The sequence below is a fragment of the Branchiostoma lanceolatum genome, chromosome 7, assembly GCF_035083965.1.
Source record: "Branchiostoma lanceolatum isolate klBraLanc5 chromosome 7, klBraLanc5.hap2, whole genome shotgun sequence".
NCBI lineage: Eukaryota > Metazoa > Chordata > Leptocardii > Amphioxiformes > Branchiostomatidae > Branchiostoma > Branchiostoma lanceolatum.
This window is the reverse complement of record NC_089728.1, coordinates 6,049,842-6,077,697: the sequence shown is the minus strand read 5'-3', so window position 1 is coordinate 6,077,697 and position 27,856 is coordinate 6,049,842. Positions and strand designations below refer to the sequence as shown.

The 27,856-nt window shown below is 38.3% G+C and overlaps 3 protein-coding genes across 4 annotated transcripts in view; 2 read left to right on the top strand and 1 right to left on the bottom strand.

The window, feature by feature from the left end:
• Positions 1–86: 86 nt before the first annotated feature.
• LOC136438852 (uncharacterized) lies at positions 87–4,930 on the top strand. Its single transcript, XM_066433859.1, has 3 exons — positions 87–1,506; positions 3,329–3,512; positions 3,991–4,930. The coding sequence occupies exons 1-3, from the start codon at positions 1,294–1,296 to the stop codon at positions 4,257–4,259; spliced, it is 666 nt and encodes a 221-aa protein (XP_066289956.1). The 5' UTR covers positions 87–1,293; the 3' UTR covers positions 4,260–4,930.
• A 977-nt stretch (positions 4,931–5,907) lies between these two features.
• LOC136438848 (ubiquitin-conjugating enzyme E2 Q2-like) lies at positions 5,908–12,634 on the bottom strand. Its single transcript, XM_066433853.1, has 9 exons — positions 12,340–12,634; positions 10,913–11,035; positions 10,226–10,419; positions 9,686–9,768; positions 9,185–9,243; positions 8,973–8,990; positions 8,631–8,711; positions 7,556–7,726; positions 5,908–6,904 (listed from the first exon to the last, which is right to left on the bottom strand). The coding sequence occupies exons 1-9, from the start codon at positions 12,631–12,633 to the stop codon at positions 6,767–6,769; spliced, it is 1,161 nt and encodes a 386-aa protein (XP_066289950.1). The 5' UTR covers position 12,634; the 3' UTR covers positions 5,908–6,766.
• Positions 12,635–12,839: 205 nt separating this feature from the next.
• Positions 12,840–27,856, top strand: part of LOC136438846 (TOX high mobility group box family member 3-like) — an 84,315-nt gene continuing 69,298 nt past the window's right edge. For both annotated transcript variants that reach the window (XM_066433852.1, XM_066433850.1), the window contains exon 1: positions 12,840–13,341. In XM_066433852.1, the coding sequence (XP_066289949.1) occupies positions 13,327–13,341 (15 nt within the window). In that variant the 5' untranslated portion in view covers positions 12,840–13,326. The remainder of the gene's footprint in view (positions 13,342–27,856) is intronic.

Below are 27,856 nucleotides of genomic sequence, written 5' to 3'. Positions count from 1 at the left end.
GTTCTGTTGAAAGGAAAGACTTGTCAAGAATAGGCAGGTTTAATTTATATCTAACACCGCTATATCTTACATATTGTTTGATTTGGTAGTTCCGTCCGCATCTGACGTTATGCAAAATGAATTTCGATAAAAAGAGGGAAAAGAGTTCTCCTTGTACGGAAAATGAGCAGTTGATCTATTGAAATAATGATAAGTTGTTTTCATAATTTCTTTAGCAAAGACAAGCAATAATCAATATGATACTTTCAATCATCTGACGTTCATAACAAAATGGTACAGACAATTCAAGTCAAGTCAAGTCAAAGCCTTTATTTTACCTCGAAGTGCTTGTTCGGCCACATGGCTGCTTTTCAAGAAGCCGGTCGAAGTGAAGTGGAGGGACAGGAGTCACGGATAAAGAGTACAAAAATAAACTTAACGTAAACTTTACGAAAACGATATCATAGATAATACATCAAAATACGCCATTATTGTTTTCTTTGGTAGCAGAGCAAAAGACAACCCATGTATAACTGACGCCCTCACTAAACAATGAAAACAAAAGTAAAAGTAGCAGGTGGGCGGTGGGTGGGGCTACCTTTGGTCTGTACAGGTGTATCATGGACTGTTCCATGTCTGCAGGGGGACGTGGGGCAGTATTACACGGAGTGTGCGTAGCGCTAACATCCCCCATCAAGAGAAAGCACACAGGAAAGGGAATATCAGAACGCTGAAAACATTTTCTTATGAAATTCAGCAGTGACCATATCTTGACTTGATCTTGTTGTTCGTTTCAACCTTTCTTTATTCATGTCAGATCGGCATACAGACGAACATTGCTTAAAACACAGTCACGTAGTTTGTCATTCCAGAGACGGATAAATTGCCTGGAATTTGTTAATTTCCGGGTCTGAATCACTCAGAAGTTTGTTGCATGTTATGTCTCAGAACATAACAGTATGCCATGCTTGGAATTCAATTCAATTCAATTACCTTTACATATTGTGGCTGAGGCTAGAAATGGAACACAGGCTTGACGTAAAAGCAACTTAATCACTAAATTTGTTTCCAAGTTACTTACGGTTAAGATATACAGGCCATAAACCCAAAGCATGACGTCATTTACGACAGGTGTAGCTTTGTTTCTTTGTTGATGGGAAGCAAGATAACATTTAGCCTCAAATTCCGAACTAATCAATAAGGGCGCGTTCAGCCCCTTAAGTTCAGTGACCTCTGACATCCTTGAATACTCAGATAACACAATTGATCCGTATCCACTATTGACGACTTCCTGGGTCAACCAAACTCGCCAACATGTCGGGAGATCGTCCTGTGTCTAGGTTCTACCGATCTCTCACGACACCGATCAAGAAGGTAGTTCTCCTAGGCGACGCCGGGGTCGGAAAGTCGTCCTTGTTTGCTCGGTTCTGTGGCGAAGACTTCCCGGGGACTACCTCCGTCCCGACAACGGTACAACTCCGGGCAAGCGATATCCGAGAGTTTCAAGTCGGATTCAGCAACGTACGGGTACGTGGACGCTATATATACGGGCTTCTTACGACGTCCTAAGATTCTAGAATTGAGTGTTAAGAATGTACAGTCAACTGCATAACGCTAGGAGCCGGTAACTGGCATATAAAAACACACAGGTCAGATAACGTGCAACGGTTGAGGACAGGTGATCTCCAAGCAGATGTTGGACGGATTGTTGTTTGTTACTGGCTGGCTAATTCTGGTAGATTACCTACAATATTTGGCCAGTTCTACTCTGTTCAACTAGATACAATTCAAACCTCTAGGTATGTTGTCCAAAAGAAAAGAAAAATATCTCTGTTTTCTAAGATTTCAAGGAAGTCGGATTTCCTACTGTTGCAGGTCTGCCAGGTGTTGGTGTGTATTCAGATTCTGTGTCATTTGAACAGGTGTTCCTCTTGACTATATCCTGTGTATGAGATAAGATGTCACCCTTGGCTACAAGGCCACTGAACAAGGGCTGTCACTGACACCTGCCTGCTGTATCTCCACCCACCCACCCACCCACCCATGTGCACCCTGTTCCATTTCACAGGTGTTTGTTTATATCAGGGACATTATATAATGCTATTCCTTGGTTTACCTGCGTCATCTTGCGTGTGTAACCCTCTTATACAAAACACTTTAGTAGCCTCTTTTGATAGCTGGACTACAGAAAGTGGATTTAAACCCAACAGTGGCTTTTGAAATGAAACTCTGATATGCAGTTTCACCTCAATGTGATTTTTGGGCCCATCATAGACCAAGTACAATGTTTTGCAACTTTTCTTTACCCTTCATAGACTACTTCTGTAATGTTACACCATGATAGAAAAGAAAGAACTCATGTCAAATTTCTCATTGTTAAAACTGTGCAAAAAAACCCTGTTAAGTTGCATATTTTTTACACTTAACCATGATGTCAATTGGTGTATTGCAATTTGTACTTTCACATGTTGCAATACAGTAAGAAACCAATACCCTCCAAGCAGAGGTCGGTGGACATAAAGAAAATGTGACAAAATAGAAAGCCTGACAAAAACGCCTAAAACATGTCAAAAACCTCTGCTTGGAGAGTAAGAAAGCAAATACAATAATATTGAGCAGAAAAATGTATTCATGATTGCAAATTTCAGTTGTACAGCATTTCTTGATGTAACGTTATATGTGGCATTGGAATATTAGAAAAATGCAGATCATGTTAAACTGTAGTTTCAGAAATAGATTATCAGTGGGAATAGAATAAAGCTAAATAGGAGTTCATGGATTTATTGATTTTGCTGTGAGAAAAACAGATGTCAGGCTTGCAGTGGAGAGGATGTCATACACTGTAGGCACATTTTTATCATACGTGTAAATAGAAAATGTTGGACACGGCAAAATATGTTTTGATAATTCAAATATTCTGTGAGCTAGGGGAACTAATGGCCTTGGTATGGCGTCAATAATACTGTAATGTACTTGTGATATTCATTTGAATTTTTTTACACTTTTAGTCATTTTCCCATTGAGCTATCAAATTTCAGAATTTTAAGATGAAAGATAAATGATGATATATCAATGAGTGATATGAAGCATCCTTTGGGTTTGATGCCAGATCCTTCTTAGCTATGACAAAATCCTGTTTGTTGCCAGCAGGCAAACATGATTATACTGTACACATAAAGTAAACTAAATATGAAGGCAACACACTGGAATGCTGATACATGTATACAGTTTGTAATGATAGTTATGCATAAATGGCATTCTTTTGAAAGTTATTTCTTCACTTTTTCATGTAAGCATTTGCAGATTGATTCATAAGTTATTTCTTGTTGTTTGTTTTTGTCCAAGGTAGATCTCCTTATGGGATACAGCGGGAGTAGAGCGGATGTTGTCTCTAACGGAGAACTATTACCGCAAGGCCGTCGGTGTTCTTCTGGTGTACGATGTGATGGACAGGGAAACCTTCGAGAACTTGGAACACACATGGGTCCCCAGCGTAACATTACGGAATAACAGAGTAAAGGCATTCCTTGTTGGTAGGTCCATCTGATATACATTTGTAGGCACACACATATAGACAGACAGACACACAAACACTCACACACATGCCCAGACATTCACTGTAACTCACAAACACACACACATACATACACACAAACATGCATACATATGATGATATCAATGTATGTAGTATACTGTAGTATACTGGGATGACTTGAAATAGCGCTTCCTGTTGGCAGACTTTGGTACTGCAAGAGCTGTTTACATTTCTTTATCATTATATCAATGAAGACTGAAATTTGATGATGGCACATTTGCATCTTTCTGAAGCATGCAAATATAAAATCTAATGTAGAATACCATTTTTCCTGCAATGCTGCATGTACAGTATCAGTATAATTATCAATACTGTAACAGAAAAGAATCTATATTAAACTGTGTCAGTATTACTGACAATAAGACATTATTTGTTTCCTGCAATTTGTAAATTACCACTTCCTTCCCTCTCTCCAGGAAACAAAACCGATCTCACGACAGATTCAGTAGACACAGTTTCCGAGGAGGAAGTGCAGATGTACTGTAGAACGTGCCCGCTGGACGTCGTCGGCACATTCAGAGTTTCCGCCAAAACATGTTCAGGAGTCGAGGATATGTTCACTAAACTAGCTGAATCTGTACTTGAGGACAACAGCTTTGACAAAGAGGGTGGTATAAAACTGAGCGAGACCTCAGCGCAAGATGGCCAGACATCTCGACAAGAAACGTGCACTTGTAAAGTTTGAGACAGAACATTTCTTGGCTGCTTGTTACAATAAGTAGCCAACATTATTTATGTTGTTCGTTCCATTTGATCTATCTTGCCAATGTACAATTTGCCAAAGGACTCACTTCTTTATGGAAATTCCCCAGCTTTTTTGACAAGCAACAGTTGATCGTGGCTTAACGTCTCGTCCTAAGGACTGCAGCTCTTTCCAGTAGTGTGCATGTCGGGTGAGCGACACAGTTGATGATGTGAACTAGACTTCTCTTAATTATGAATTTCACATACATATTTCTTATACGTATCATATTTGAGGTATTACAAAAAATATCTGGATACTACTAAGTAAAGATTCCAAGTGGCCATCAAAATCAAAGAAATCACAAAACAATATCGTTTCCATTTCTTTTATTTATTCTTAAGGGTCCTTACCAGTTACAACTTTGTGCATTTTAAACTTCCTTTTTTATACTTTTTTATGTGGAATGTGTGATGTAGCATATGTAATATAACAGTGATTCTCTGTATAGTGTCCAAACACTGATGGCTTCACATAGAAGAATCTTTTGACTTTTAGGATATGTTTCTCCGATACTCTTCTTCTTTGTGAAAACAGTTCCTACAGAAATTCAAATATCAATAAGGAATGTCCTGAATAGTTTAGGAATGATTGGAATAAAGGATACAAAAATATACTTTGCAACAGTACATTTCTTCCGTACATACATGAATACATACATTAAAGACATGATGTCTTGTATATGATTCACAGCTTTTCAGCAAAAAAAACTGGAAATGACAATTCCGTTTGGATGGACAGGGTGAAATTTTTGTCTGTCCTGACAAGTAAACTTCCCTCCCGGGATGGAGGGATGGATCCTGGAGAACAGGTTCCAAATTATTATAGTGTAGAGCCATGTGACAAACCTACTAAAATACAAACCCTGTGGTCACGTTTGGCCACATAAAAAAAAAAAGGAAAAAGTGTGAGGAAAAGTTGTCAAGCAAGCTGTGCAAAAAGAAGCAGTCACAAGCATACCAAAAAAATTGGTCCAAGATTCTAAATATACCATGTATGTTTTTATGCTGGTCAAATGATTGCACAGGTTCAACAGTGACATCTATCTAAATATGTTGGAACTGCAATTTAGTTCCAATCCTACAAAAACATTTCTTCTTATACACAAGACGTTTTTTTCAAAACATACCGAGAAATATGTCAAGAATCAACCCTGGGCATTTGATGGGCTGTTCCATATAGAGAAAAAAAGGAGGCAGTTTAAAATTCTATCTTCCCTTCTCACTCTCATATGCATTCATATACTGTCTTTGTCCTTAAACCAGGCCATAGTATCTGCAACATTAGGATTAACAACAGGCAAACAACTTTGATACTTCCAACATAAAAAGTGCTCTGTAAAATTCTAACAGTAGTATATAAATGTGTTCTTGTTTTCTCTACATCTATGGCTCTACACAATCAGTGCTCTTGAAAGACCTCTAGCATGTGTTACACAACTCTTGCTGTTTAGGACCATGAAGGTCCCTTTCCTATGGTGTTTCTAAGCATCAACCTCTAATTACCTCAGGGGAATGGTCTAAAAAAGGAAACACCAATGGGATCCAAGTGAGCCAGGAATCACTATGGAAACGAGTGAGTCAAACGAGTGAGTCAAACCATGGCATAGCAATTGATGACAACTATCCGCTAAAACTCTGGAACATCCAAATGTCAATTCAGTCCCTGCCAACAGAAAGTTGCCATCTAGAGGACCCGTGCTAACCCAAGGGGTGTGATTTCATCATGCTAAAGAAGCAAAGGCTGCTGATAAACTTTGTTATTGTTCCACAAACATGTACATGTAGCTTCTGTTGCCACAATTTTTCTTAAGACAACAAATTTTCCTACAGTGATATCATCTGTGTACAGTCAAACCTGTACAAGTGACCACCTCTTAAGACCACCTGGCGAATGTCACCACTTATTGGTGGTCCCTTAGATAATTTTCCCCATTGACACAAGCATTTAGAATCCTGTCTACAGTGACCACCTGTCCACATAGACCAGATTTTATAGGTCCCCTGAGTGGTCTTCTTGGCCAGTTTTGACTGTACTTCCCACCATACTGTGCAACAAAAATTAAACAGCATTTTCATCCATTTTTGACTCTTTGATGACTCTTTTGATGGTTATTTCAATTGATGATTCTTCCACTACACAACAAACCCTAAACAGTTAACGGAATGTCTTGGACACTGAGCCGGACTTACTTGCATGAGGAATCAAGGAAGCCATTTACATCAGGGCCTTACATCCATCCCTCAATAGAGATAGGGGGCACCACAGACTTTCTACAACTTATGATCCACTGCTCACCAAGTGCTATCTGCATAACGTGATGTCATCTCAGCGGTGGATTGCTCATTCCTTGACAAAGATTGGTGTTGTACAGTCAAAAATTTAGGTAAGTCCAATTTTTGTGTTGGAAATTACAGTTAATACTTGTTTTGGAATGTCTTGTAAGATGGTTATTCCCACCCATATCTGTTGACCATCCTATGGAATGCTGTCTTGGCCTCGCTCTCCGTGTATTCCCAGTTAGGGTTCTTGTCTAGTCTGACGTTGTTGTCCGATAGAATCTCCGCTCGAATTTGTACCAGTATACTCTGAGAAGGAGATGAAATACACAAATTTTTATAACATACAGAAAGTGCAAAATGTTTTTTACGAACATGGTAGCAATAGCATAGTGGGTAAAGTGCTTGTTTTGCATGTGGCAGGTCATGGGTACAATTTCTTGTCAGTAAGTCACACCGAAGACATGGTACAAATGTATATACAAACATATCTACATGTATCTGCTTAGAACTCAGTACTTATGGGAAAGAATATGGGGGGTGAAGTAGTAAACACAGAGCTAACAGTTGACTAGCCCCATGTTGAAGTATCATTTGCGCTTGCACAACTGTGTGGCCCAAGGGCTAAGGAAATGGAGACAGGCACCACTGCATACACCATATTTGTATGTTTCTATTTATTGTGCATGAAGACTAAATGAGGCTAAAACAGGATAGATTTTGGTTCATGATGCAGAAACAGTAACAAATTTGTGAACACCTATAGAGCATTTTCACTGGTGCTGTAATACAGTTTTAATTGCAAAGTGAATCCCGGCGACCATGCTATTGGTCAATTGGATTACAGTAGCAGCATGTCAGTGTGTTAAATAGACGTACACTGTAATCCAACATCATGGCGCAAGTGGTGTCATATGAAAAGACTGTATACACAAGAAATATGAATGGATTAATATCTACCTCGATGTCGTTGGTTGGTCGCCACCCTGATCTCGTTAGCATCTCCATGCAGATGCTGCCACCAATGGTCACATGACCCGTCAGGAACTTGAACCTGGGCTTCAGCACTCTGACGAAGGGGGGCGCCATGGGGTAGTCAGGGGGGAACTTCATCTCCATTTTGATAACAGGCTGTGAAATACATCACAAAGTATACTGGAGATTTCTTTTAACACAACCGGTAAATCTTACTTGAATGGGCGTTAGAAGGATGACGGCTGAGACACAACGATTTACCGGTTTCGACCTTTTATTCAAAAGTCTTCATCAGAATGACAAAGAGTGGTACCGCACTTCCTTTTATAGCCTCTAGTTTAAGTCAGGTCAGGGCATTCTACTCCCTGCTTTAATTAGGTCAGGGGGCTCTAAGAAATAGCCAATCAGCTTACAGGATTTCGCTTTGCACTGGCTAGAACTGACCAATCAGAGCCTAGAAAACATGCTGACTCAGCGAAAATGAAAACAACCGGTAAATCTTACCTACTGACGTTTCGGTGTGGTGTCTGTCAGACACCTTCTTCAGTTCTTCTGACTGGAGTACTGAAGAAGGTGTCTGGCAGACACCGAAACGTCAGCAGGTAAGAAGTCACTGGTTGTGTAAAAAGAAATCTCCAATATCCAACCAACCTGATGAAATTATTTACAGTAGATCACAAACTTCATACCAAAAGTGATTAATTACATAAATTGCTTTTATATTTTCTTGAGGAGATAGATACTGTACAGTGTATAACTTTTAACAGAATGAGACACTTTCCCAAACCCCAAAAAATTAAGTACAAAGTCAATGGGACAAGTATTGCTAATCCAAAATGAGGTGATACTTCAATGCTAAGCAGTGTAGGTGAGTATTGTAATAGCAGTATCCAGTATTAGATTATACTGCTGCGGGATTCCCTGACGCAGGGGTTGGCAGAAGTCGGCCAGTCTTCACACAGCGCCTCCAAGCGGCTCTGTCCAGCGGGTCCACGTTGGTGAGGCCGCCCTCTTTAATGTCCTTGTAAGTTTACAATAAATTAAACTAGCTAAAGCATACCTCCTCTTGGTGCTGTTTTGCATACTGTTGTAGGTCTTTTCCTAGTGGACAGGTTGGGTCAATATTGGTCAGCTTCACATCCTGAACATTACAAAATTAATAAAGAAGAAAAAGATCAAGACATGTAGATGGTATCTTCAACATCTGCAATGCAAGAAAATTAGATTTGTATGGATATAAAAGAACACACATTCCGTGCATATGCTGAAAATAAAATCCTGCTTGATAAGCATTTAATATCTTTCAGTTCACTCAAGAAAGGTTTTCCATCAACATTGATAAGAAACTGTCATCATATAATCACAAGGATTCTGGTAAAGTGGTACAAGTTACAACACTTACCCATAAAAACAGGTTATCCTGAAAGTAAGAGAAAGATAAATTTAGAATAATAATAAAATTTGGGATGAACGCTTCATGTCTTTTACCATCTATAACTCTATTTGATAATTTTATGTTGACACAAAAATATCTTTTATACCTCTCTTCTTAAGCAAATGTTTGAAAAAAGAGTCAAATAACTCTATACACACATCCATCTATGTATAACTCACCCCTCTTGGTACACCCTCCACTCCAAACTTGCCTTTTGTTTTCTTCATATTCTTCAGATCTGAAACAAAATTTCAGTCAGGTTCTGTATCTGCATCTATTCAGATTTCAGAGCACGACTTCACAGGTCATGTGAAGTAAAAAAAAATGCCTGGCTGCCATCTGACTTAGGGCCCTGTCACATTTGTGCGTACATTCAAGCGCGCGTGAGTTGCGCATTAACATTTTTTTGGTATAAGTAAATCTTGTGGGGAGAAAGTTGTTTTCCACTTTGACCCACCGTTGTGCACACTAGTGATCGAATGTAAGAGATTACTTATTCTTATACTTAACCTAAACCGGAAACATGTTAATAAGCAACTCATGCCGATTTGTATACACGCACAAGTGTGACAGGGGCTTTAGTTTTCCCTGGATATGTACTCCATGCCATGGGAGCCATGGAAAACTAACTAGGGTGGCACCAGGCTAAACAAAAAATTCCTCTGCATCCCAAATCTTACCCATGATGAGTCTGTGGATGGCTACAGAGCTGGCACCACTCGTCTTATAGCTGCTCTCCTCAACGCCATCTTCTTCTTCTTCACTGAACAACAACAACAACAACAACAACGACAAAAAAGAATCAGGTCAACTGTACGCAATAACATTTTCAAATAGATCACCAGTGATAACAATCCAATTACAACATTTTGCAAAGAATAGTTGACCTTTTGGAACCACATTTCATCATTTTGCCCTACTCTATCCGTAAGCTAGTATCACTTACTTCCAGAAAAGTGTACTTCCATTTAGAAATCTGAAATACATACCATGTATTTGGCATGCAGGTTTCTTTCTTGGCTGACAACATTTCTTAGACATAAGACAAGATGGAAAGAACCACAACACAAAGATCATTATTTTTCTGTAATCTAACATTTCAAAAATACATGACATAGCGTATTGCACAAATATATTATGTAGCAATCCTGTTAGCAGATGCCTAATATAGAAAAGATATCACAAAGACACAAACAATCTTAACTAAAAAACAAGCTCACCCGTTCTGTGCCACACAGGTACTACAGGAGGTGGGAGTTGTGTCGGGGGCAGCATCAGGGTCATCCATAGTGTAGTACTCCTGATCATCATCATCATCATCTTCATCATCATCATCTTCTTCATCATCTTCATCAACATCATCATCATCCTCTAGGCCTTCATCTTGGTTATCATCAACTGGACCACCTAGGAGCTGAGATGGAGGGGGAAAAAGGCGGTAGAAATATTTTCTAGGGATCAGAATCATGATGTCAGTCATCAACATGTCAAACTTTGTAGCCAAGACAACTGCATCTCACACTGAGCATTGTGGGTATGACAGTAACCAATCAAATATCTAAATAAGTAATTTCTGACTTTTTTCACACTTTCCTCTTCAATTCTCCTACACAAAGTCTCGCCCCCGGCTTATACAATATACCTCTACCTTTACCTTTGGGAGGCTCTGCTAAACCGGGCAGAAGTTGCCACTATTATGGGTGTGGCCTCTAACTAGCGCTAGCTGTCAGATAATCAGAGAATCGGCTTTACCAAAAGAAAACATTTAGACAATTCTCTGATTGACTGCCAGCTGGTTAGAGGCAACAACGACTAAAGTGATCATGAAAACCTCAGTCCGGTTTAGCAGAGCCTCTCCAAGGTGTATTGTATACGCCGGGGGCGAGACTGTGCATTTAGAGACTTACAGGTTTCAGAGCTTTCAACGTCCTGTTCAGCACATCCACCAGAGACTTCTGTTGGCAGGACTGGGCGAAGTCTTGGACATCAGCGAGACACGGGAGGGACGTGTCAGAGTCACTCCACACATGCTGGACGGAAATTAAAATTCATGTGTCAAGTAACTTTCTGCATACTATCGTACTAGTACAGTTCTTGGTAGCGAATGTGCTAGATGTTGGCACATCGGCAACCAAATCCGTAGTGTGCTTTTAGACAGATTAGCTGAAGAGGCTTAGTGGGCGTCACTCCACCGCCATGGTAGGAATATCGTGTAAAGCGCCTTTCCCAAGGGCACAACGTCGGGGCATGGTGAGCAACGAACCCAGACCTATTGGTTCTGAGCCCAACGCTCTAACCACTGCATGGCAACTTGCGCCACACCAATGTCACTGTATACTATTACTAATACTGAAAGGCCTATGATAAACAGATCAGGGCATGCATTTGTTTACTCTTGGAGGGCGTATTTTGCTTGAGGGCTACTGTATAGTGTATACTGTATTAGTATATACATTCGAATAATGTAGGAGCCCAGGTAGAAATACATGTAGGATGGCACCCAGGCTAACTATATACAATACAAAAGCTATTATTAAATGCCATCCAAGATTCGCCATGGCTAGCATTTGTTGTGTGTAAGAGTAAGGGGGTTATTGGCCGCTCCTTGTTAAGAGTAAAGGCAATAATAAGACAGGCTTTATGAGCCAAAAATAGTTACATGTACTCAAGCAACTGGATAAAAAATGACAGGCTTTATCAAGCCTTTATGCTTTCCAGACATTTTACTGCCACAAGATATTTATTTCGCCGCCTCATCATCATTCATCAATTATACTGGTGACAACAAATGATCTTGACAGTGGTGGCCAACTGTCTGATGGCTGAATATCTAGCCTGGAGTCCAGCCTTATTAGCTTTCCATTCGCTACCCAAGCTCCGCTCGGAGCTTGGGTAGCGAACGGAAAGCTAATAAGGCTGAACCCCAGGCTAGAAATATGCTGATTATTAATAATTCTAATAATTTCATTATCAAAACAATTGTCAATTTTTTTAATGACATATTATCACACCATATATATCCGTCATCAACATAACAATATTGCTGAATTTTTTCTGATGTTCAACAACACATGTTCTTAATTTTTCGCCCCCCTGGTGTGAGCATTTTTAGTGCCATGTGGGGCACTCCTTTCAATACGACCATAAATTCACTTCCTTGTCCGTAACTAATTAAAAACAGACTGACTTGTCATAGATTTTCATGCAAATGCTTCTCCGCAAATGCTCTGCAACCAATTTAGCACTTTTCTACAGATTATGACCAAACCAAAATCCAATGCAATTATTGTATGATCTTGGAAGAAAAAGTTACGTTGAAAAATCGAAAGTTTACCCATTTGTTTTCAGTCTCACAGTCTGGACAAACAACGTAGAACGAGACCGACTCGTTCCGTGGAGCCGAGAAAAACAGCCGTTTTTCCGCCTCGTCGGCGAACAACAGGCGGAAGGGACAGTCCACCGAGTCCGCCCAGCTCTCGGCGACAAGCCGGCACGTGTCAAAGTCCATCGGCGTGAGATTTGGACGATGTTTTGGCAGGTTTTGAAAGGAGGATTTGGATGAAAGTCGCGATGTTTTTATCCTGGTGGGACTTTCGAATGTTGTTATCGGACGATCATATTTCATCATAGGGTGACTGCTACCCAACACATAAACTTTTACATCAAAAGATTCAAAAGATTGAAAAACAAATCACCCTATAGAATCAATAGAAATGATTCTTTTATCAAATTATTATAAACTGGACTCTTGTTGAGTAACAATACTCTGGAAATTGACGTATACAATTTTATCCTTCCTATGGAAGAGTGGGTGTTTCTATAGGTCAAGGGTTGTCTCTGTCGCTTTGTACTCTGGGTAAAAATCATGGCGGTAAATTAGTCGATTTTTCACAGAAATGTCTAAAGTTTCGTCCTTTTTCTCATAGTCCTTGAAGATGTGTACATAAAGAGTAATGTGTAGTGATAAATGTGTCTATCAAGTGCTATAAACAGAAATTTGAACCAGAAAATCTGCTTCCTTTTCTTGCGACGGATCAATTTTCTACGCCGACGATCTTTCAAAGAAGCAACGTGGGTTTCGAGCGCATCACGATTTAGGCTATCTAGAGGATTCTTCAATCTTCGCTGGACACTTCAAGCTGATGAACAGCTCTAAAAGGTACCAGGCTTCATACAGAACCGGTCTTGTCAGGACTCTGTAGCATCGGACATCCGTTCATCCCTAACAAAGAACTCGTTCCGGTGAAACACACGCTCAGCACGAGAGCTGCAATACAAACTTGATCTGCTAAGTGACGCTGCTGCACTGCCCATCTCTACAATGGATGAAGAGGAGGTAAGCCAAACTCTTGTTTATATCATCCGTTGAACAGAAGTTTTACTTGTATATGTACCTTGCAAAATCTTGACATTATAACTGCTACCACATCTGTTTAGTAGAAAAATACAATGAAAGATGATGAGTTGAAGTATGCCAATCATCTAGCTGTGTCTACTGGCACATCCAATTTGTCACAGAAAATAGTTGATAGCGATCTATATTATGAATATATAGTATACCATACAATTACGTTCTCTTTACTCATAATTTTCTTGCTTTATTGCTTGTTGGGGATAACCGGGATGTAGAAAATCTGTTTGATGTATGTTGACACTTTTCTTGTATTGTTGACCACCTGTTAACTGCTTGAGAGAAAGGTAAGTTGTTTGACTGCTGAATGGACTGTGCAGGTGGATTCGCTGGTTTCAGTTCACCCTTACGATGATTTACTTGTGTGCAGTTTTGTTTCCTGAAATATTGAATTATTGAAAAGGTATCTGGTAAGTATTGGTATGTCTGCATTATGCAATATGTGTCATCTGCATATATTGACTACAGTTGTATGTATTGTATAACTGCAGTACTTTCTTGCGGCTTCGCTTGTCATTTTTATAATGCAAGCTAGCTTGCAGTTTCAACCTTTACTGAAAGATGGCATCGCTGCATGGTTTGCTGTAAAATGAGATTGATACAAGAATGCGGTCATCCTGTATCCCCTTGAGACACAAGTTCATCTTCCCGAAATGTTAGATTTCAGCTTTTTCCATTTAAAGCCCTATGGTCAACTATGATTATGAAGTCTGGTTGGAGTCAGTCAAGGGAACAAAGACACCCTGGTATGAGTGAGTGAATGAGAGAAAGGTCACTTTTCAGGAAACATTAGTTGCAAAATCAATTCCTTAGCATCCGTCATTCCATTTCATTATATGTACTTCCGATGGACTGAAGTGTACTAAGCCAGCAATGTGCACACATTCTTGTGTCCAGAGGAAATTATCTTGTCTTTATTTGAGTTTTAACAAGGTTCCATTCAATTTCTGGCATGTGGGATTTTTATTATGCCATATCCGGTTTGCGTCGTCTGTTTGTAGAAGGCCAAACCTGACTTCATTTGGTTCTTTGGTGAAGAGTGATATTCTCGATTTGACATGAAAACAGAGTCTGACTCTGAGGAGAGAGTCTGTACCTAATAATGGTACACATTACACACAGTTTTACTTTTAGGGACTCCCAGAGTGAACATATGAGTAGTCAGATTCATGTTTTCTTCCTAGCCCTCTGTTTTAATTTTCACCTCTTGCTGAATTCTTACTTTGATTTGATACTTAACTTGTAGCGTGTGTAGTCCAGTGGTTAGCGATCTTGCCTCTGGAACTAGAAGCCCTGGTTCCATTCCGTCTGTGTCGCTCCCCCGACATGCACGCTACCGGAAAGGGTCGCAGTCCTTAGGACGGGACGTTAAGCCGTGGTCCACCGTTCATTGTGCTTGTCGAAAAGAGCTAGGGGAATTCCCCCGGTACAAATGAACCTGTAAATACTGTACATAGCGTCTGTCTTCCTGTCAAGACCAGTGGAAGATTAACTCATCTTCTAATTGAGTTCATTTGAGCTAAACTGGTTCAAGATCACTTTCCTTTCCATTTGTCCAAGAACCAACATTGTTCAACAATATAAACTTGTGTGGCTTAATGTAGAATAAACTTTCTGTAACAAAATGAAATTTGTATGCATTTGGACGGATGCGCATTTGACTATGCAGTTTTGGAGGGTATGATATTTTCAAAAGGAGTATGTCAACATGGATATATGTATGTACAGTTGTACATGTACTGTCATTGCAAAGTCACGTCCTGTCCTATCTTGCACTAGGCATTGGTCATTGTTGAAATTTTGAATTTTTGTTTGATTGCTTGTACCATGTCCCTGGTAAACCACTTTGTATCATAACATACATATTAGTTCTTACTTGTATCATAAAGTGAGTACAAGCTGCATATGCACTTGATGATTTGAATTTGCAGGCTGTTAGTGACTCCACTGCTTCAATATACAGGTCAAATCCCATGGATCCAGAGGGCAGAGGTTTGAGCCCCACTTGGTACAGCTATTTAGGGTTGCATTCATTTTCCCAGATGGTGACATAAAACCAGCAACCACATGTGTGAAGGAACTTCAGGCATCAGACCTTCACACATAAAAGAACCCAACACACTTATTGAGAAGAGAAGAGAAGGGGTGACCTGATGTGCTTGGCTAAAAACAGGAGCCATAGGGAAGCCGCATTGCACTACTAGCTACTACTAGTACTAGTACTTGAAAAAGTATCATGCTTCACCCCAGTTGAGAATGATTGCTTTACCTTTACTATAAAGCTGAAGTACAAAATGTACTAGTACTACTTAGCAGTGAAAATATAGCCCTTTAGTTTAAAAACTACCATAGATCTTTGATGGAAGTAATAAAAGCAAGACCACAAAATTTAAAGCTCAACGATAAAAGTTAATTTCCCAGAACAGAGATTTGGTAGAACTTGCATACCAACTGATTTTGAGGACAGTCTTAAAATCCTTATGTCATAACAGCTAAACCATCTAGAGTGACTGTCTCTTTAGATGGTTCAGCTGTTATGGGACAGAAAGTTTTTAGATTCAGCCATTGATTCTAATCTAAGTCACATAAATGTTGTAAAGTTATCCCCAAAAGTCAGAAAGACTATACTAATGTAATGCATGGAGACATGCTTAGAAATAGTGATGAATGAATATATGCATGTTTAAGTACCCCCCAATAAGGAAATGTCAACGATGTACGGTGTTAGGTTACGATAGATTGAAGTTCAAAGCCAACTGCCACAAGGTTGGGGCCCAGGTGCACTCTGGGTTAATTGCGCTCACCTCTGCGTCCTGGGAACCGGTCCAAGGTCATTATCATCTCGCCGAAAGATTCTTCAAGTTGTCTTAAGTAGGTTTACGTGTGATTCGTTTTGTTTGAGTTTTCGGGGAAGAGAAATTGCTCAAGTGCTCAGCTGAAATAATGAGTTGTCTTCAATATGTTGGGATTATGAAGGTATTTTTCAGGCAGTCTTTGAGCTAACTATAACTAACTTTAAAATTTGTAAACTTGATTGTCGAAGTTAGAACTGTATACTGTTAATTCATTAAATATATTATATTCGCAATAAGAGGGGAAAAGAGATTTTCTAAGTGTTTTAAGTAAGCAATACTAGTTTAGACAATTTCTGAAGTACCGCAGCAATACAATGAAAGGCATATTTGCAATGTCATGATTTCAGCGGTGGAGAAGTGACTGTGAAAATAAAGCAACCACAAACATTTCAATATAATATATATTCAGTATACTTTGCAAATGTACCAACATTTCTTGCTTATGAAAATCTGACTCTGAGTTGAACAAAGAAGAAACATACACTCAGGAAAATTGAGTTTAGTAGTGATACTGATAGATCATCTAACATTTTTGATATTATTAATAATTCAGATTTTCTAATTGTGTTACATTTTGTGTATGCAAGGTCATGATAATAATTATCAAGGTGGTCCGGGGGAATACCAATTTACCCAGGATGCACCGGTGCAGCGCGGCAATAAGACGAGGGCGCGCCACAGGGCGCGACCCGACCCGCCGAATGGCACCGGCCAAAAACACTGGATCAACGCGTAATCAAAGGAGTCGGAGTTCGGGGCGACGGTGTTTATTACACATTCCCGCGCCAGGGCTCGAAGAATTGGGTGCATATGCAATTATTATGCACTTTTGTGCACCCAAGATTGGAGCTGCACCTAACTTTTGACCATGGGTGCACATGTGCACATAGACATTTGTGTAGGCTATAGGGTAAAGGTACTATCAATATACAGAATATTCTTTGAATTTAAGTATCAGACCCCCCCATAAAACATTTGTTGTGCTTTGATGTACAGTGTAACTTGCTTCAAATTTTGAAGTTAGCTACAAGTATAGAATTACAGATTCAAGTTCTTAAGAGAGGCAATAGGGTTGGTAATTATGTTTGCTGATATTCTACTTTATTTTATGTCGTGCACCCAAAATTCTTTCTATGGACCAAAATTTTTATGTGCAGTGCACCTATTCCCCAAAATGAATTTCGAGCCCTGCACGGGCAACTCGCAAAAACGGTTCGGATGCATGAGCGCGGAAGATTTGAGGATTATAGACTTAGAAGAGACACATGGAAAAAATGGTTTTCCATTCCTGGGGGTGTGATTGGTTTTTCTGTAGCGGTCAATGAAGTCGTAGGACGATGTCAAAGGGGAAGGTCAGCCAATTTTCAAGTGACTCTCAAGTGAGAGACTTGATTTTCCTCGATGCTATTGCCCTTTAAAGGAGCATTATAGAGATATAAGATTCCAATGATACACAAGTGGATTTCAGATTTCTTTCACATGCTGAGAAATTGTATACTAGTATTTTCATCATGCTTTACTGGCATGTGCATCTGTATATGATATATGTACTGCGGATATTCTGACTACATGTTAGTTACAATTATGTTTATCATTTGATAACCTGCACAGGTATGGCAAATTTCTCACATGTACATGTATGCATTTTGGTACAAAGCAAGATTTGAGCAGTTTTTCCCTACCATACCTTAGACCTTAGATCCTCTCCCAACTTTGCTGCATAGGTCGTATTTCCCTACAGTAATATTTTATCAACGGAAGCGAACAATTCATTAATAACAATTGATTGGATCAATTGGACTAAGATAGAACAGCTCTGTTTTAATGCATTGCAAATTTTGGATAGATTACTAATTATTTTGAGGAAACTTTGCTCACTTTATTTGATTTGAAGGCTCGCTACATTTGAAAATTGTATATTCAATCATTTATGGCTCGGCATATAAGCAGCAAAAGAAGAATTCCAGACAGCTCTTCATGTCAATAATATAAAAGACATATCATGTTCATAATTTATCAAGAATATTTCCAGCATCTAGAACATTTGTAACTATCTAGATCATAACAAAAAAGACATTCAAAATGCATTTCTTTCAATAGCATAAAAGACATGTGAAAGTCATAAAAAGAATGCTCTCATCAATGATTTCAATGTCTGCATTAGTCTTGAGCATCAAATTATATCAAAACATTTTAATATCTCTTTGAAGACAGTTATACTGGCATATAAAGCATACTCGTTATTGCAAATATATTCTAACTGAGATATTCAGAATATCTGCAATATTCTCGATCTATATGGGGTGAAAAATGCCAAGGTCTACATATGGTAAATATACATGTGTATTCCATAGGTCAATGACCCAATATTTTTATGCACCCAACAGTTATATACGTTTTTAACACCTGTTCATACTCATTAATTACCCTGTCGTTTCCACCTGCTCAGCACAATATGATGAAAGAAGCCTTTCAAACACAACAATTAAGAAGCGCCCATGTCAAGAAATTACCCCAAAAGATAAAAGGTTTTGATTGTTGTATAGTGTTTGTTCTTAAAACGTTAACCTTGAAAGTTTGCGTACAACGTTGTTGCACCTGCTGGTAATTTACAAAGACAGTTAACGTTGTTGTTTGGAAGGGTGCTTGTGTTTGCACAATATGTTTGTAGGAAGGATAATTGGCCCTAATGGATGCTGCAAGGCCAAATGAATTTATCTCAATTTTCCCAGTGACTGTCAGAAATATTTTCTTATTGTTAAATTTTAGCAAGGAAACTGGAAAATATTCTCCAGAACAAAACTTTTCCTTAAGTTTCAATTTTGCACAGTAATTACAACTTTTTAAACATATTTTTTGTCATTTATATCACATGTCTACTACTAATTCTAGTGTTTGTCTATAGTGGTTAAAAGATGACCAGTACATTATGTGTTTTTTTACTACTCCAGACCAAAACAAAGCTGAGTTGTAATTAACACATTTGTGCAGCACAATGATGTCAAATTTGTACTCGGTATACATGTTAAAACTACCCGAAAGATAGGGGATTCTGTCTGAAACGTCTGACTGTTTCAAAATTTTATCCAGTAACTGTTGCTTGAGTAACTATTTTTGGCGTATCTTATTACCTGGATGTCTAACCTTCATCAAGGTACCCGTAGCTATTGTTTCAATGTTTTAAAGCATCCTTACTAGTTACTTGCTCAGTGGTACACATTGTTACATATCAAGAAGTTTGTGATAAAAGTCGGTAAAGGTGTAAAATTTCAGTAGATAATATTTGCACCTGACCATTGCCAACTTATCTGAAAGTGAAGATAATTATGTCTGTATTTACTCACAGTAATGATGTTGACAATGAATAATCAATCTCTATTTGATGACACTGATAAGTGAGAGTAAGGGAGTAATTGCTTTAATTGGCACTGATTGCACCAAATCTATAACATAAATTAATGTTCCTCTCTTCTTTTATTGAAAGAAAATTGGCAAAGAAAAATCATGGTAGAAAACAGGGTAGGGCTGTGTAACTGAAGTTTGGCGAATTTATGGTGATTTATTCATTTTGTTATCTGTCTTACTTTTGTGGTATATAAATCCTCATTTCAGTTTGATTGCCTTGAATGTTTAGATATTTTCAATCCCAAGGCAAGTATATTCACAAGTTTTCCTAATTTCAATGTGCTAGATTGTCATCTTTGAGATGGACTTTTTTGTTCAGGTACAGGTACAATTCACGTTCAGGTGCGGACCTGTACCTGAACAATTTTACAGGTACGAGTGCAGTGTACCAGTAGACAGTACACAGCCGTACCTACAATGTGCATGCATTGGTGCATGTATTCAACACACCTTCAGTCGAGGACCATATTTTACAGTCTACATGCATATGCATGTTGCTGATGGGCTCTTAGTTAACTACCACCTGTTTTCCTTCCTAAAAAATCATTTGGGACTTGCGTTTGACTTTGATTAATATATAAAAGGCACTTTAAAATTCATATTTCGAAACAAGTCATTTTTCATATTTATAAGTAGAGATATTCTGAAAAAAATCTGATGTCTGTAGACAAGTTTTGTCAGAATATATTTCTACGCAACAAAGAGGAATAATGTAACCGTGTGCAATGACAGGTGACTTATTTTGAGCTTAATTTTATTGCATTTGTAACATGTAATTGTATGTAAATAAAACCCATTTAACACGGTAATCACTGTAACTACATTTGCATGAAAGTACAAGGTCATTACTGCGTCCCATTCGCTCTTTGTATGAATAATGTCCTGCATCTTTGATCACAGTGTTTTTAACGCGAAGGAAATACAATTTGAGACGCAAAATTGTACGGTGCCATCTTATGACACATTCGCATAGCCGGGATTATAAGTAATAGCTGTAGTTGTGTGCGTTTTAAGCATGCAATCAAAGATGAGTTATCGGCACTTCAGTACTAGATATTGTGGGAATGATGGCAAAATGGGGGTTTAAGGAAGCAATGTGTTTATGTCTGGTAGTATATGGTTGAAGGCCTTGCCTTATTTTGGATCCCCAAATTTGGCTATAATGAAGCTCTAGTTATTTATGATGGTGAAAGCTCAGTAATTAGGGTAGTAAATGATGGCCAGGTAATGCAGTTGGGCCAAACTAGGGCAAGATTATGTTTCTAGTCATTTGTGTTTGTTGTTTTTTTGAAGGTGAGGAAAACTCAACCTGATTTTTTGTTTCAAATCTCTTTCCATATCACATAAACAAGTTGGCATAACCGATGATTTGCCTTATTGATTGACTCAGTACTGTATTTTTCATTATTACATGTACCTACATCAAGAAGGTTATACCGTACCTTCAGTACCATCTGCGTGTTTGCGTGTGTGTGTGTTTGTGGAGAGCATCTCTCGAGAAGCCGTGGATGGATCTTTGTGATATTTGGTATCAATCAATCAATTGATCGATCGATCAATCAACCAATCAATCAATCAACCTTTATTTAGACTGGAAAATGCTCTGTCGGTATGTGGGTAGGGGTCAGGAAAACAACGGTAAAGTTTGCTAATGGGCCTCCTAGCTGGTTTGTACGATACTTCAGCTAAACATCTGATTTATGTATATCTCCTTTTCATTTCATTTGCTACATCCCACTCTTATCAGCACAGTGTATGCAATAGGCTTTTATTTGCGCTCTAGGTGTGGCTCTCCTTAAACACTACTAGAGGGATGGTTGAAGAATTGTGAACCCTATCAGTAGCATACCACTATCAATCATGTTAGGATTTGAACCCAACCTTGATGTCCAGAGATGGTTTTACTAGCCACTAAAGCAAACATCTATTATGATACTATTATCATATTGAACTACCGTGGTAACTTTTGTTGTTGTCTTGATGAATTAACTACAAACTGTGCAGTTGAATTGAATCTGAAAACATGAATCTGAAGTAGAGGAAGAATATTTTGTGGAGGGACATTGAAAATTTATGCCTCATTTGATACAAAAATTATGGATGGACTTGGCATTTTACCAAAGTACCCATTGAACCTTGCCATCCTGATACAGCCATAAATTTCATGTCGGTGAGATCTTTTTGATCAAATTACATGACTTTCTACGTTGACCTTTTAGAAATACGGGGCCTTAAAACATGTTTATAGCAGAGCGAGTAGTAAAAGTTTACGACTCGAGATCTGTTCAAGCATCATGGACTTCGATAATGGAGTTTCTGTCCACTTTTAAAAGCATTTTTAGTTTATCGCTGTCATAGTTACAAACTATTACTTTTTTGAATTTCAGCTTGAAACTACAGATACCAATAGATTGAGTAAAATTGTATGCAGAAGAAGACAGCGAACAACATATACTGTATGACTATAAGGCAGACACTATGCCAGAATACCTGTTTATTATATATATATGTTAGAAAGCTACATGTAGTTACAGTCAGAAAGCATTATTTTATTTCCATTGCTCATGATACCCCTGAGTAAGACTTGAGTATAATGTTTACAACTAACAGACATTAAATTTTGAAGATAAACGACCATCCTTAAAAGCTTGTTTCTACATTCTGAAATTCACCCAAAATCGTAATGAATTGTACCATTTTGCAATGTAATAAGGTTTGCACACTTAAATCTTTGTTTCCACTGATGAGTAAGGAAGATATGCGTTTAAAAGAAACAGACATTTATAGTTGATACATGTAAACCCCAAAAATCTTGTTTCTACATATCTATCTAAATTCCCAAATTCCAAAGTTGTGATAATCTGCATCGTTAAACTTTATATAGATCCTCGAGTCTATAACTAAGTTTAATAGGAAGAACCCAATCTGTTGCACATAAAAACATGTTGATAAACATTTGACAAGCAAGTACAAGGCTTGCACATGTGGATGTTATAGACACTAAAGTCACCGCTTACCATCATTCTATTGCAACACTGTCTAACAGGGAATTTGCTTAAATTTGGAAAACCTTACGTCTATAAATGAGTTTTATAGGAAGAGCACCATGTATTGGATATGAAAACATGTGTTGATAAACATTTGACGAGCAAGTCCACAGATACATGTAATAGACATTTTCCACTATTCTACTTACCATAAATCTACATTAATTGTAACAGGGACTTTGCCTCAATTGGGAAAATCTGTACATTAAAACTTTATGTAAAATCTGACGTCTATGACTGAGTTTTATGGGAAGAATGCCATGTATTGTATATGAAAACATGCGTTGATAAACATTTGACAAGGGAGTCAACAGATACTTGTAACAGACATCTTCCACTATTCTACTTACACGGTGGTCACGTTGCTAGGGATCTGTCAGCGTTGTCATGCAAAAGTTTCCCGCCCACAAGCGGGGGTGCCATGAGCCGGGCGGTGTAATATAACAACAACACAAATCTCGCTCCAAATAACGCATGATCCGATTATCGCACTAAGAAAAAAATATATGCACACGCAAACTACATTAGTTCGCTTTAAAAATCTGTATAATATACGAGTTGACCGCGAACACGGCGCTTCAAATTACACGCTTTTGACGCGTGTATGTATAGGTTGCTTTCGGTCAGTGAACTTTGAACCTTTGCACTTTTTCGTCTAATTTACGCCGCAAACAATGGTTCAACACATACTTTAGACTTTAGGAATTTTAAATCCAATTTCTATTGAGCAGTTTGTGATGTCTGAGGGATTTTAACTTATTTCGCAAATTTGTTGGGACGTCTTCTCCCATAGTTCTCTATCGGCACAATAGAATCTTATAATTTTTTTTCAAGATGGCGGCCAGATATTTGGCTTTTCATCGGTTGTTTTTTCTTCGAATTTTAGAATTGCTATCGAGAGATATCGCCCAAAATACGAAACGCACGCTTCATTTAGAATTTCACGTGGAAGAATGGTTCTGCTCTGGAAAGATAATGAGCTTGTCGGTAAAGATCACAGTACTTCGCTAGCGTCTGTTCTGGGGCGGTTAATCCAGATGCAAATGAGTGTGAAATACCTCCATTGTATTGGTCGCCCGGACCAAGCGATATAATTACCCGCGAATTTCAACTACCAAAGAGCTCAATATACACATTCGAATTCTCACCCAGTCCTCTCAAAAGAGCATCAAAATTTAGTTAATTTTTCGTTTCTCGTTGGTACTGTAAACTAAATCGCGTAAGCATTATGCCATCGTCCGAAAAGTACGTACCTCACAATTTCATCAAAAATTTTGTCTCAGCATGAGAAACTAGTGAAACATTGTATCGACCAGGCCGTGAGAGTGTGTAGATACAGAAACCTCGATCAATTTCTAATAAAAATACGCCTGAACGGTACCATTCGTGATTGAAATGCACGTGGGTAAAGTAATGTGAAAAAACACACGAATAAGATCTGCAAGTGTGTTATCTAAAGAAACCAGAACATGGCGTCGGTTTGTAAACAAAGGAAAATCCAGTTCTGCTGTCAAACAATGGCACTGTGATCTCTCCTGTATTTCCCCAGCAGTTAATTTACTCATGCGTATTTTATACGACGAACTGTAACATCTTCTTTGTATAGAAATGCACCATCTGTTTTTTCTACCAGTCAAAGCTGCCATGAAGTTTTTAGTGTCAGCACAAGCCGACACATTCGGCATATTAAATGCTGGCGTGTGCGTTGTTCCCACGCGTATTCAATTACGGTCTTTAGACCGCGTTCTATTCCAAAAATGACGAGAAGGAGTTTTTTTTAAGAAAGAATGAGTTTTTGAATCGGAAAAAGTAGGTTGTGATTATTGAGTCGCTGTGCAGGACAGCGCCAGACACGTCGGTAAACCAGTTCTTGTCAAACACGCATGCAAATGTATCAAGGTGAGTGCTACGTTTTGGAGTCTCAGTATGTGGTAAAATCCAATGAATTTGTTTACAATGAAAATATTCGACTTCATCTATGAACTATTCGATTTTTATTTGTTAATTTTGAGTGTCTGTGTGTTTAAGAAAGTAATGTACGGAGTAAAGGCCGGGGTTTTGTTTATCATATCGGCGGGTTCTGCGGCGTCTCCGGTGGTTGCGCTTATAATCTAGAACCCTCGGCCGGGAATTACGGTGAGTTAATGCGGAAACTGCGATCTCTTTATGGTCTTAGTTTGGGCGTTTTGTGTGGTAGGATAGACTAAAATATAGCTAAGAAAGAATTGAAACGGTGGTTTCAGAATGAAGCTTGAGCGTGGGAATGATTGAAATGAAAGCTGGGGTATTGTTAATGTGTTAACCAGAAAACAATGGGGGCGGAGACAAGGCGTGCATTTGAAAAGGACAAGTTCGCGGGCAAAATCGTGCTCGGCTTGGTGCAACCAAAACAAATCTAGTTCCCGCCTGCAAAGGCGTGAACCAATCAGCTACTGTTACCAGTAGTTACAGGGGTGATTGGCATCGATTCCTCATCAATATGCATGATTTACAAGTGAGGAAAAATCAAGGCCTTTTTGACCACCGTGTTACCATAAATCTACAGTATTGTAACAGGGATTTTGCCTCAATTGGGGAAATCTGTACCTTAAAACTTTATGTAAACCCTGACGTCTATAACTGAGTTTTATGGGAAGAATGTATTGTATATGAAAACATGCGTTGATAAACATTTGACAACCAGCAGAAACATCTCTCCCAAGAGAAGTCATCATTATCTATTAATCTATGACTCCGAGCTAATAATCCATCATCTGTTAGTCAATAACATGTGCGGAACAATCGCTTTTCCGATACATCGTTTTGTTTTCTCATGGAAGCATCATTTGGAGATTTCATTTGTGATACTATCAAAATATGACAAAATACCTTATTTGCTTCAATCATATTTTAAAAGAAACTTCTATGCTGTGTTAGTCTGCATAGTTTTGGGTGCAACTTTCATATCTCTAGTTTTTATCAGAACTGTCGAGAGTAGATGATTGATCAGCTTATTTTGAGATTATCACTATCAGTGAGTATCAGGATTATTTTTTAGACAACAAGATAGAGAAAACTGAAATTTTGTTTTGGTGGCCGTAAATGAACATTCAAACAGCTGAAAGTTTATCAACTTAATATTAGAATGTATAACAAAAAACATGTGATTTAAATGTTCAATTGGATGTGTCACCTTTTTAAACAAGATAGAGAATTCTTTAGAATGCTGCAAATAGCAGAAGAATAGTGAAATTTAGTTTGGATGGCTGTTAATAAACAAACATTGTTAGAATTGTAACAATGTTTATCAAACCATTGAAATGTATATAACAAAAACATACTAGTTTAATGTTCAATTGAATGTGTCTTGGCAAATACGACTAGAAGAAGATTACAATCCCAAAATGTTTGTTTCAAGTCTTCTTGTTGTCATGTACTTAGGGTATATGCAAGGATATTAATCAGGTTGAACAATGTTATTGACTTATGTTTGACAGCTTTATGATCGACACCCTAGCACGAAATTGCGCCCAGAACCGCTGGAACGTCTTCTTTCCCCGCAGTGTCGCAACATCTCGCACATACGGCGACTGTTACACAATGACTTATACAGATTACAGCACTTCTGCGCGTTAAATCAAGGGACACAAATCAATCCATTTATATGCACCCAAAGGCCATCATTATTTCCTGCAACTTAGAGAATTAATACCCATCGTGAGGCTGACTCATACGTCTTATATGCCAGCCTAGGGAAATATAGAATAGCAACAAGGCTGATACACACGTCTTGATGTAAATCATTGGTGAATATTAATTGTTGTAAATCAGGTGTTATTTTCTCTGACTAGAGGAAAAATGCTTCCAGTTTTGTAAGAAAGAGATCCTGAATAAGTTGAAACTGGCAGTATTGGTGTGTTTTTTACTTGTAGAAAGAATCGACAGATGCAAAGGAAGTATTGTGCAGGGATTGGTATTATAACAGTGGTATATGTAGCTGCCAAAGTATTCAAGGTTACACCACAGTGAAGGAATTCGTCAAAATTTTCGGGACAATTTTGAAGACAAATGCTTCAGGGTTGCACAAAGGAAAAGCCTTTTCCCTAATATGCTGCCGGATCTAGCAAGGCAGTAGACTTCCATCAGCCGTCAAGACGGGAAAACTTAATTACAGAATGGAACCTTAATCCCCTTCTGTGCAGGCTTGTTGGGGATTACCGCTTCAAGGTCGGCACAAGCCTCGCTAATCCGGTTTAATACAACAGTAGTGAGCTGTAGTCACCAAATACATCCATCATCTAACCATCATGATTGGCAGGCAGAAATGAAAGAAGAAATGAAGTACATCACATTGAAAAAACTATGAGGAAGCAGAGATAGCTGCACTATAGTAGCGAAATATTAACTTATGTTGCTGAATGAGTATGTGCTGCAGTTTTGATGTGATTATTGTAGATTGACTTATACTTAAGAAGTTACAAGAAAGCAAAGAGAACTGCTTTGGTACAGAAATGAAAGACAAGAAAAAGAAGAAAGGAAGTGCTTTGTGACAAAAAAAGGTACAAGAGAGCAGAGCCTTTATCAGCGAAATGTTCACTTATGTTGCTGATTGAGTATTGTAGAATTACTTATAATAGAGTCAGAAACTTAGTTGTGGGTCTAAGATCTTACCTTGTGATACACACTGCTCGGCTTATATTAGATCAACTTCATTGTGTCATAATGATGATGAATGCATCAACAGAAAAGTTTCTCATAATCTTTTCCGCTTTTGATATGTTAAAAGGTATTTTACAATATAAACATGACATTATGATATTGTAATTTTGTATTTGATCTAAGGATAATGTAAATGATGTTAACTTTATATATTATCACTAAAAAATTACATCTTTAATTTCTATACCAAACTTAAAGGGGTAATAGTTATAGTTACACAGAAGATATTTCTGTTTGACATTATTCTAATGAAAGAAAATGCACTTTGCATGACTTTGTAACAGGTTTGTTATCTCCAGGCGTGCATATTGAAGTCATAAATCTGCCTACAAATAGTCTATCATCTCCGACTTATATGCCAGCCAAGAATGTTGTCATAAACTACTGTAATTAAAGAATTCTTTTATTTCTTGGGTGTTTTATGTTATCTAACCT